The sequence below is a fragment of the Staurois parvus genome, unplaced genomic scaffold (assembly GCF_062004578.1).
Source record: "Staurois parvus isolate SC_StPar_1 unplaced genomic scaffold, SC_StPar_1.0 ptg000578l, whole genome shotgun sequence".
NCBI classification, from domain to species: Eukaryota; Metazoa; Chordata; class Amphibia; order Anura; family Ranidae; genus Staurois; species Staurois parvus.
In genome coordinates, this window is record NW_028318374.1 from 6092856 (window position 1) to 6105675 (window position 12820).

General features: G+C 41.5%; 1 protein-coding gene across 1 annotated transcript in view; it reads right to left on the minus strand.

Moving 5' to 3' along the window:
* The window catches only part of PIGK (phosphatidylinositol glycan anchor biosynthesis class K), a 232176-nt gene that overhangs the window by 179747 nt on the left and 39609 nt on the right, over window positions 1–12820 (minus strand). The window contains exon 6 of the mRNA XM_089692185.1: window positions 4631–4727. Within this exon, the coding sequence (XP_089548311.1) occupies window positions 4631–4727 (97 nt within the window). The remainder of the gene's footprint in view (window positions 1–4630; window positions 4728–12820) is intronic.

A 12820-nucleotide genomic window follows, 5' to 3' on the forward strand; every position in this document is an offset into this window, starting at 1 on the left:
TAAAAAAGAAAAATCATAACTAGCTAAGCGAAAAAGGAGGTCTGTACTCAGATCCATGTATAACCAATTCAATACCGGGCAATTTTACACCTTCCTGCCCAGGCCAGTTTTCAGGTTTCAGCGCTCTCACATTTTGAATGACAATTGCGCGGTCATACAACATTGTACCCAAACTAAAATTTTATCATTTTTTTCACACAACTAGAGCTTTCTTTTGGTGGTATTTAATCACTGCTGGGGTTTTTATTTTTTGCTAAATTAACAAAAAAAGACCAAAAATTTTGAAAAAAAAAAAAGTTTTTCATTGTTTCTGTTATAAAAGTTTGCAAATAAATAATTGTTCTTCAGAAATTTAGGCCGAGATGTATTCTGCTACATGTCTTTGGTGAAAATAACCCAAATTAGGATGTTTTATTTAGTTTGTAGGAAAGTTATAGAGATCACAAACTATGGTATAGATCTGAATATTGATCAGTCCTGAAGTACTGACGGCCAGTCTAATTTCTTGAGGTCCAAGAATGTCAGAACAGTACAGATATCCCCCAAATGACCCCTTTTTGCAAAGTAGACAGTCCGACGTACTTCATAAGAGGCATGGCGAGTTTTTTGAAGTTGTAATTTGTTTGTCATCATTTTTTGGAAAATTAAAAAATTAAAAAAATTAGTGTTACCATTTTTTTTTTACATATTGTCACCAGTGCAGTACAGCGTCATCATATAACTGGCATGGCGGTGATCGGGGACACTGACTGGTGACAGTATGAAAAAAAAAAAATTATATATATATTTTCTTTATTATTTTTTATTACATTTATTTTCTTTTTTTTAAGATTTGTTTTCATATTTCACTATCACCAAAGTAGTACAATGTTACCATAGTAACATTGTACTACTTTGGGGAAGTGATCAGTATTTTTTTTTACACAATTTGCTTATAGCAAAGAATTACTTTGCTATAGGCAAGCATTTACCTGAATGACATCGATTCATTCAGGGGTTTTTTTTTTTTTGCTTAGCTGTGATTTGGCCACAGCTAATCACATGACATGTGCATGTGATTAGCTGTGACCATTCACAGCTAGACACTAGTATACAATGGATGGCATGAATGAAGCCATCCATTGTATACAACTGTCATGTGACCTGCTGTGATTGGTCACAGCAGGTCTCATGGTACTGGCAACGGGGCCGATACTCAGATCTGTCATCGGCCGTGTCCGTGGCACACGGCCGGTGACAGATCTTGCCGCTGCGCCGCTCTGCAGGAGCGCAATCTGCGCATGTGCGGGAGGATGCCATATGGCGTCCACCCGGAACGCTGATGACATTTGCCGCCCGCCATTCGGCCATAGGGCGGGCGGCAAATGGTTAACTAGCTGTCAGAGATGGGATGGCAAGAGAGGTGGTGGAGGCAAGGTTGACTGTTCCTTTTTGGCAGGAAGTTGTCTGTCCAAACCTCGTACGGGCAGTTAGATACTGAATGGCAGGAAGAATCAATGGACTACAAGAGCGCTCACCAGAGCCCTCACAGTCCATTGAGAACTACAAGCCATCAGCTGCAAAAGATGATGGTACTTGTAGGCATTCATTCACAGGAAACGGAATGAATGACACGGCTGTGAGGGAAGAGCCCAGTACAGCTATGTTTCTTCTTTATAACTTTGGTTTTATTGAAGATTTTGCATGAGCAACAAACATTACATCAAAGAGTATACTGGTTTTGAACATGAGCATAGACAGTGGAAGGTGAGAGGGTATGACCTCCACTACCTTCCATAGACCATACACAGGAAGACATTACATGTTCCAAATCTTTTGCTATATTAACATACATTTAATGGTTAATAATATTCTTGCCATGAACAATGTAGATTCACTATCGGATTGAGTCATCCCTGTGTAGGGGAAAAGCCAATCCCAGTGTCCTATCAGACATACTGTAGAGAAATAAGGAAGAGAAAAGGGAAGATAAGTTAGGCTAGAAAGCGAAAGATGAGGCACTAGCTTGATAAGGAGAGATGTGGGAAAAGGCACAGTAGATACCTGTGGGTATAAAGTGCTGTTCTTAGTGGGGATACCGTACGGTAATGGTAGCGGAGAGTGGCTCTCTATTGGGGTTTGACCAAGAGAAGACCGCGAGCATGATGAAAAATGGATAAAGGAGGGGGAATGGGTTCATTGTAATTGGTGTGATCTAGTATCATTAAGCCAAATTGGCCAGTAGCGGAAAAATTTCAGCTGAGACTGATGAGCTTTTGCAAAGAGAAATTCCATCAGGCAATTTTCATTCAAGTTGGCTATAACTGAATGTAGTGAGGGGGTTTGGGGGCTTTTCCAAATTTTTGCTATAGAGAAAGACATGCTGCAATGAGAATATGTGTCAGATCAGTACTGATGGCCATGTCTGAAGGCCAAGTCCAAAGAGAGCTACCTCAGGGGTAAGGTCATGTTTCTTTTTTATTGTAACAGAGCTGTCACAGAGGGGGAAACAGAGAGAAACTACAGGAGCTGGAATATGTTACATGTTTGACCCTAAATACCTTTAGAATATGTACTAAAGGTGAACTGTCATATCTCAGATGAATCCCTAACTATGTACTATACGTACAGTTGCAAGAAAAAGTATGTGAACCCCTTGGGATTACGTGGAGTTTTGCATGAATTGGGAGAAAATGTGCTCTGAACGTCATCTAAGTCACAACAATAGAAGAACACAGTCTGCTCAACATAATACTACACAAACATTAGATGTTGCCATGGTTTAATTGCGCATAACATGTAAACATTCACAGTGCAGGGAGGAAAAAGTATGTGAGGTCCTAGCTTAATGACTTCTCCCAGAGCTAATTGGAGCCAGGAGTGAGCCAACCTTGACTCCAATCAGTGTGATGATATTGGATGTGTTGCTGACAGCTGTCCTGCCCTTAAAAAACACACACCTGTTTTGGGTTTACTGGTTTCAAGAAGCACTGTCTGATGTGAACCATGCCTCGCAGAAAAGAGCTCTCAGAAGACCTACGATCAAGAATTGTTGACTTGCATGAAGCTGGAAAGGGTTACAAAAGTATCTCCAAAAGCCTTGATGTTCATGTGTCCATGGTAAGACAGACTGTCTACAAATGGAGAACGTTTAGCACTGTTGCTACTCTCCCTAGACGTGGTCGTCCTGTAAAAATGACTGCAAGAGCATAGCGCAGAATGCTGCATGAGGTAAAGAAGAATCCCAGAGTGTCAGCTAAAGACCTACAGAAATCTCTGGCACATGCTAACATTTTTGTTGACACATCTACAATAAGGAAAACATTAAACACGAATGGAGTACATGGGAGGACACCACGGAGGAAGCCATTGCTGACCAAAAAGAATATTGCAGCACGTTTGAAGTTTGCAAAAGAGCACCTGGATGTTCCACAGCACTACTGGCAAAATATACTGTGGACAGATGAAACCAAGATTGAGTTGTTTGGGAAGAACACACAACACTGTGTGGAGAAAAAAAGGCACAGCACACCAACTTCAAAACCTCATCCCCACTGTAAAACATGGCGGAGGGAGCATCATGGTTTGGTGCTGTTTTGCTGCCTCAGGGACTGGACGGATTGTTGTCATTGATGGGAAAATGAATTCCAGAGTTTATCAAGACATTTTGCAGGAAAACATACGACCATCTGTCCGCCAACTGAAGCTCCGCAGAGGATGGGTGATGCAACAGGACAATGACCCAAAGCATACAAGTAATTCAACAAAACAATGGCTGCAACAGCACAGAATACGCCTTCTGGAGTGGCCCAGTCAGAGTCCTGACCTCAACCCGATTGAAATGCTGTGGCATGACCTTAAGAGAGCGATTCGCACCAGACATCCCAAGAATATTGCTACACTAAAACAGTTTTGTGAAGAGGAGTGGTCCAAAATGACTCCAGATCGTTGTGCAGGTCTGATCTGCAACTACAGGAAACGTTTGGTTGAGGTTATTGCTGCCAAAGGAGGGTCAACCAGTTATTAAGTCCAAAGATTCACATACTTTTTCCTCCCTGCACTGTGAATGTTTACATGTTATGTGCAATTAAACCATGGCAACATCTAATGTTTGTGTAGTATTATGTTCAGCAGACTGTGTTCTACTGTTGTGACTTAGATGACGTTCAGAGCACATTTTATGCCCAATTCATGCAAAACTCCACGTAATCCCAAGGGGTTCACATACTTTTTCTTGCAACTGTATGTACCTTGAATTTGTTCTGATGATTATTTGTCATATACCTTGTCATTTCACTGTAAACTTCCAAAAACTGAATAAGCTTTCCATACAAAAGAAATATGCATTAACTGAAAACAAACAAACAAACTTTCTCTAAGTATATATAAATTTATTTTTGGAGAATGGTGTGCACCAAGCATAAAAGAGCCAATAAATAACAATGTGTTTTATGTGGAAGAGGAGACCTTTCATTATCACACACTTTGTTCAGGTTTTTTATTATTTGTGCATCAAATGAAATCTGTAATAAAAGTTATTGAATAAAAGATTAAGTTTTAATAAAGCTTCTCTCCGGATGCTGCTTTCTGAGACACAGAGTAATGCACAGGTAAGCTTCTGTTTTTATCTAGAATTTAACTATTTTATTACCTCCTCTTTTGCCACATCTGTTCAAAGGCATCTGCGAGCTCCACGTTGGTGATCTCTTCTGAATCTTGGAATTTTAAGAAGCCGTTTCCTCCGTGACCTGGGAGAGATGAAGGAATGCTTTTAGCAGGGCTTGAAATTTCCACTTGCCTGCTCACCAATGGCGAGTGGAAATTATGGTGGGGGCGAGTGTGTCCCCCAGGGCCGTCTTGCTGAGCTGGCTCGGAGCTCAGGCCGGATCTGTCAGTGGCACTGGGAGCCGTCAGACTGATCAATAGCTGAGTGCAGTGAAAGCAAAGCAAGGAGTGTGTGCTGTGCTCTCTGCCTCCCTCTAGAGTGCAGTACCCGGATCTGTGCGTGAACAACGAAGTACTGCAACGTTTTTGGGGGGGGGGGGGTGTACGTGTATGTGTGTGTCTGCGTATGCATGTACATGTGTCTGCATGTATGTACATGTATGTGTGTGTGTACATGTGTCTGTGTGTTTGTGTGCATGTGTGTACATGTGTCTGTGTGTACATGTGTCTGTGTATGTACAGTGGGGATCGAAAGTTTGGGCACCCCATCTAAAAATTTGTATTAATGTGCATAAAGAAGCCAAGGAAAGATGGAAAAATCTCCAAAATGCATCAAATTACAGATTAGACATTCTTATAATATGTCAACAAAAGTTAGATTTTATTTCCATTATTTACACTTTCAAAATAACAGAAAACAAAAAAATGGCGTCTGCAAAAGTTTGGGCACCCTGCAGAGTTAATATCTTGTACTGCCCCCTTTGCAAATATCACAGCTTGTAAACGCTTTTTGTAGCCAGTCAAGAGTCTTTCAATTCTTGTTTGAGGTATCTTTGCCCATTCTTCATTACAAAAGGCTTCCAGTTCTTTGAGATTTCTGGGCTGTCTGTCACGCACTGCTCTTTTAAGGTCTATCCATAGATTTTCAATTATGTTGAGGTCAGGAGATTGTGAAGGCCATGGCAAAACCTTCAGTTTACGCCTCTTGATGTAATCCCCCGTGGATTTCGAGGTGTGTTTAGGATCATTATCCATTTGTAGAAGCCATCCTCTCTTTAACTTCAGCTTTTTCACAGATGGCATCAAGTTACCATCCAAAATTTGCTGAAATTTTATTGAATCTATTTTTCCTTCTACTCGTGAGATGTTCCCTGTGCCACTGGCTGCAACACAACCCCAAAGCATGATTGATCCAACCCCATGCTTAACAGTTGGACAGAGGTTCTTGTCATTAAATTCTGTGCCCCTTCTTCTCCAAACGTACCTTTGCTCATTCTGGCCAAAAAGTTAAATTTTAACCTCATCTGTCCACAGAACTTGTTTCCAAAATGCATCAGGCTTGTCTCTATGTTCATTTGCAAAGTTCAAATGATGATTTTTGTGGTGGGGACGTAGAAGAGGTTTTCTTCTGGTGACTCTTCCATGAAGACCATATTTGTACAAGTATCTCTTTATAGTGGAATAGTGTACCACAACTCCAGTGTCTGCCAGATCTTTCTGGAGAGATCGTGCAGTCAAACGTGGGTTTTGAATTGTTTTTCTCACAATCCTGTGAGCTGTACTGTCTGATATTTTTCTTGGTCTTCCAGATCTTGCTTTAACTTCCACTGTTCTTGATGACTGCCATTTCTTAATTACATTCCGAACAGAGGATATTGACATCTGAAAACACTTTGCTATCTTCTTATAGCCTTCTCCAGCTTTGTGAGTGTCAACTATTTTCAGTTTCAGTTTTCTAGACAACTGCTTAGAAGAACCCATGGTGCTGATTGTTGGGGCAAGGTCAGATGAGTCTGGGCATTTAAAACCTTTGAGATTGACATAACCTGGTCTTCCCAGACGATGATTGAGAACAATCCATGACACTGGCAGGTCTCAGCTTTGCAAAGGGGGCAGTGCATGCTATAAATTCTGCAGGGTGCCCAAACTTTTGCAGACGCCATTTTTTTGTTTTCTGTTATTTTGAAAGTGTAAATGATGAAAAAAATCTAACTTTTGTTGACATATTATAAGAATGTCTAATCTGTAATTTGATGCCTTTTGGAGATTTTTCCATCTTTCCTTGGCTTCTTTATGCACATTAATACAAATTTTTAGCTGGGGTGCCCAAACTTTTGATCCCCACTGTATATACATGTGTCTATGTGTATGTACATATGTCTGTGCATGTGTATTTCTGTGTATGCACATGTATCTGTGTGTATGCGTGTCTGTACGTGCCTGTGTGTGTATACATGTGTCTGTGCATGTGTGTACATATTTCTGTGTGTGTGTATATATGTACATGTCTGTGTGTGTGTACAGGTGTCTGTGTGTGTGTTTGTTGGTGGCGAGTAACTCTAAGGCCTGGCTAGTAGCTCAGGACTTGAAATTTTAAGCCCTGCTTTTAGCATCCATGACTCTGTGTACTGCAGAGGAGTTTGGTGACAACACACGGGTTTATACAGGCAAATGAAGCAAAGTGGTTCCATTTGGCCAAGTCTGTGATCTCTATGGTAATTGCATGTTTTAGTATACACCAGCCTTTCTCAACCAGGGTGCCTTGAGGTTTCTTCAGGGGTGCCTTGGCAAAATGTCTAAAAATTGCCCAAAACATGTATACAAGCCACTGGGTGGAACAAGCCTGCTTTTTAGTTACACAAAGTCGCATGTTTTCATTGCGCACCATTTACGACCTTCTAGCTTCCAGTGTCCTGACAACCAATGACATCATCAGTTGATAAGGAGAATGTCAGCTGTCTGGGGGAAGAGAAACATTGGAATAATAGTCAGTACCAGTGTGCAAAGGTGTGTTTGCTCTGGAAGAATAAATTGCCTAACATTGGGTGTCCCACATGTGTGGATGTTGCTGCGTTATATAAAACTATTAGAATAGCTTTTCACATTTTAGAATGGGGTGCCTCAAGACTGTCCATAATTTTAAAGGGTGTCTTGATTGAAAAAAGGCTGAGAAACACTGGTATACACTAATAAGTGGTGCTCAAAATTGTTGGTGTGGTATACAGGAGGAGAAATGATTGCAGACTCCAGGAGCCAGTTAATCTAATATCACAGGCAGCTGCAGCATTTAAAGGGGTTTTAGCTTTATTCAGAGTTTAATCTAATCCCCTTTTGTACTTTGTGAGAGTTAAACAGCAGGATAGAAGGTTTCATGCTGTCACACACTGTAACTAAACCCACCTTTACTTTTCTTGGATGGTGACAGGTAAACAACTTGAGCTTGGTACATATAAGATGATAAATGCTCAGAGACATGCTGCCTACTGCTTAAAGCGGTATTAAATTCCAAACCAAAAGGGTTGGTTCACACTATAGAAACGCAGTCCGGATGAGTTTCTGCACGCTTTGGCACGTTCCGGTGCGTTTCAGTTAATTTTTTTCCCCTCTCTTTTTCTTCAATGTAATAGTGACATGTGGGTTCCAGTGAGGTTCTGGTGCGTTCCAGTGCGTTTTACCACATTCCAGTACAGTTCTGTGCAGGAAAAATGCAGCCTGTTTTACTTTTTTTTTCTGCATCCAGAACGCACTTGAACTGCAAGCTCTGATGTGAACTATGACATTGACAACCATATAACCTACTTTCTGCGCATTCTGGATGCAGAAAAAAAAGTGTGAATTGGCCCTTAGGCTTTTTTCCCCTCAATTTTCCCCTGGTGATCTGGCTGGTAACACACCTCCTGTATTAGAGTGCCCCCACTCTGGATAAAGGAGCACAGGGGGCACCTTTGGAAAGCAACATGGTTAAAGCAGATCTTCACCCTCCAAAACTTTGTCCCCCTGCTCCACCCTTCCTCCAGTCCTCTACATGAATAGCAAGCTTTCTTTTCTTTTTTATTAGCCTGGCCCTGCCTTCCTTGCTCGTCATTTGCCTAGGCCGGGTGTCGGCAACCCGCGGCTCCGGAGCCGCATGCGGCTCTTTTTCACCTTTCCTGCGGCTCCGGAGCACACTGCCCACCAGGTGACAGGCAATAGGGTCGGCAAGCCGCGGCTCTTTTAATGCAGATCTTCTGTGTGCCGGGCGCCCGCTGGCAAACATTGGCTGTCAGGATGCAGGCGGAGCAGCCCGGATGTAGGCGGGGCAGCGTGACGAACTCCTCTCCTCTCACAGTCCGCCCTGAAGACCAGAACGGCGCGGGAACCCAGCGAGAGGAACGCGCGGAGCAAAGGTAAGTGAATTCACACAATATGGGGGATGAATTACTATGGGGGATGAATTACTATAGGGGGGATGAATTACTATATGGGGGATGAATTACTATAGGGGGGATGAATTACTATAGGGGGGATGAATTACTACGGGGGATGAATTACTATATGGGGGATGAATTACTATATGGGGGATGAATTACTATAGGGGGGATGAATTACTATAGGGGGGATGAATTACTATATGGGGGATGAATTACTATAGGGGGGATGAATTACTATGGGGGATGAATTACTATATGGGGGATGAATTACTATATGGGGGATGTATTTTCAGTTTTAAAAATGTTTCTCTCAAAATTAATTTCAATCGTGGTTTTGGCGAGATTTGGCTCAGTCGAAAAAAAAGGTTGCCCACCACTGACCTAAGGCTATGATTGTGATTATGACGATACACTGTGGCCCTGATTAACCCTTTGCTTACTGGGCCCTTAAACCCCCTTCATGACCAGAGCGTTTTTTGCAATATATGCAGTGTCGGATTTGTTTTAAATGTTGCAATGGTTTTGCGGCTCCCAGTCTTTTTTTCCCTCTCGGAAACGGGTCCAAGTGGCTCTTTATGTCTTAAAGGTTGCAGACCCCTGGCCTAGGCGAATGACATGCACTGTGCTCCCTTAGTCTTTCATTCAGGAAAGGAGGAGGAGGGGGCAGGCCTATCGGTGTGTCATCGTGAGGCATGCTGGCTGAAGTTGGAACAGCTGGCAGCCAAATGCGACATCACAGCAAAACATGGCGGTGCAGGACTGAGTGCTGCCAGGAAAGAAAAGGATCCCAGCTGGACAACGTTGGATCCGCTAGGTGGGTGAGCATGTGAAATGTGCTTAGAATATAAGCTTATCCCCTTTGATGATGTGCGATTAGCACGAAACGCGTCAGGGGAGCTACAGCGTCATTATCTCTCTGCCGCCAGAACCATGGAGGTCCCGGCGGCCATCTTTTAATTCACCTCATGGTCAGTGTTTTTTGATTCCTTTACCTATGCTATACTGTATGGAAATAAAATCCATTTTTTAAAACGGTATCACGCTATTGGTCTCCTTTCTTTGTGGCCCTTGGTGAGTCACTTATCACCTATAGAGCCACCCAAAAGGGAGACCGTGGATTGTCAGCAACATCCAGCGGGGGGAGGAATATCTGGCCTGACCTGACCTTTAGGAGCTACCAGTGGATCCAGTAGAGAAATTTCATCTCTAAATGCGCAGTTACACTGTGCATCTGGTGAGTGCACAGCCTTACCCTTCTCACTTTCACCGCGTGGAAGAAGCACTTTGAAGGAGAGAGATTGTCACTAAGACTGTTTATTTTGCACTGCATGTTACTCTGCCTGTGACATAATGTTTGTGATCACATTAGTCACCTAATCACTATATATTGATATCTTGGACGTTTTTGCATAATTATAGTTGTGATATAGCGCCGCATCCTTTATATTCTATGTTTTTGCAAGGTTTTTTGGTATCCTTTTTTTGATGCTTGGCTACTTTATTTTATCCATAGCGCTCACAACTTTCCTTAAAGCATGTGAAATGTGCTGTACACATCACAAGGTAATCAGGAGTTTTAAGGAAGGGAGACAATCTACCCTGGGAAGTGGAGAGTGTTAAATGGACTAGAAGAATTAGATACACTAACTAATTGAAGACAAATTCCAGCTCAAACTACAGCTACACAAGCAGTTACAGCGACAGTTTTTTTTTCTTTTGGAATAAAAGGTTTTACATGAATAAATGAAAACTGATCATTGTAAGTACCCGTTAGTCGTAAATGGTTTGTCTCAACGCTCTTAACTTAATCATTTGCAGGAGAGCTTATTCTGTTGAACAAAAACAGATTTATTGGCTGGATAACCAGGTGAAAAAAGGAAAGAAAGCTTAAAAAGAAAGCTAATGCAGCTAGGAATAAAAACACGTCAAGCAGTACAGCTATGTTAGATACTGGGGCTATATTTCTTGACATGTTCCATTCCTCCTAGTATGAAGATACCCCGAGGCAAAACTTATCCTATCCCTTATGGGTTTTCTATCCCTTACAAAATCATTTGGATTTGAGCTAGACCTACAGGAATTACCCAGGGCGTTAGATGCAGACATTCTGTAAGAAAGTTGAATTGCACTTCAACACTTTCACCCTCTAGCCACACTGGGATACCTGGAGTGGATGTTTTGTTTGTTTGGAGCTTCACGTGGTTCCCATGTCTGTATATGGTAGAATCCATCTGAATAAAGCATATTCATGAAAACCCCACTCCTGAAGAAGCATTTAGGCGAAACGCGTTGAGAGGGAAACCCACCCACAGTGTATCTCTGTGAACATCATATTTTAAAATTTTCAGTATTAGTCCCCTGGTGGTCTTTTGGATATATTATGTTGTGGAGGGGCTCCTAAGGGATGTGTTCTACCAGATTACATGTTCTGTATGTTATGTACAATCTTCTGCATTTTTTTTTTTTCATGATGTGAAGGTGAATGTTACCTTTTTTTTTTTTTTAAGAATTGCCAATAATTATTTTGATATGAATAAAGCACTGTATTTTATTACCGCTGTATGTTCAATACTTCTTTGAGAGATCATCCACCTTTGAAGTCTCACTATTATATGTTCCTCTCCTGATTAGTCAGGAGAATATTGATCTCTGAGATTTGAACTTCTCAGATCCGCTGAACCTCTGGAGAGCATGTCCTATATAACCCAATGTAGAATATCTGCAGAGCATACCCCATATGTCCCTACAGAGAATCCCCAAACAAGGCAAAATACAGTTATATAGTTAGTCTGGCTGAAAAAAGACAAATGTCCATCCAGTTCAACCATTAAAAAAGTTATAATCCTATACCCACAGTTAGGATCAGAGGAAGGCAAAAAACCCAGCAAAGCATGATCCAATTTGCTCCTGCATGGGAAAAAAAATTCCTTCCTGATCCCCCGAGAGGCAATCGGATATTCCCTGGATCAACTTTACCTATAAATGTTAGTATCCAGTTATATTCTGTGTATCCAAGAAAGAATCCTGGCACATTCCACATTTTCACAGCGCTCACTGTGAAGAAATCTTTCCGTGTTTGGAGATTAAATTTATTTTCCTCCAGACGTAAAGAGCGCCCCCTTGTCCTCTGTGATGACCTCAGGGTGAGTAACGCTACACCGAGTTCACTATATGAACCACTGATGTATTCATACATGGAGATCATACCCCCCCTTATGTATTATACATGGAGATCATATCCCCCCTTATGTATTATACATGGAGATCATATCCCCCCTTATGTATTATACATGGAGATCCTAACCCCCCTTATGTATTATACATGGAGATCATATCCCCCCTTATGTATTATACATGGAGATCATATCCCCCCTTATGTATTATACATGGAGATCATATCCCCCTTATGTATTCTACATGGAGATCATATCCCCCCTTATGTATTATACATGGAGATCATATCCCCCCCTTATGTATTATACATGGAGATCATATCCCCCCCTTATGTATTATACATGGAGATCATATCCCCCCTTATGTATTATACATGGAGATCATATCCCCCCTTATGTATTATACATGGAGATCATATACCCCCATATGTATTATACATGGAGATCATATCCCCCCCTTATGTATTATAAATGGAGATCATACCCCCCCTTATGTATTATACATGGAGATCATACCCCCCTTATGTATTATACATGGAGATCATATCCCCCCCTTATGTATTATAAATGGAGATCATACCCCCCTTATGTATTATACATGGAGATCATGCCCCCCCTTATGTATTATACATGGAGATCATATCCCCCCTTATGTATTATACATGGTGTTCATATCCCCCCTTATGTATTATACATGGAGATCATATCCCCCCTTATGTATTATACATGGAGATCATATGCCCCCTTATGTATTATACATGGAGATCATATCCCCCCTTATGTATTATACATGGAGATCATATCCCCCTTATG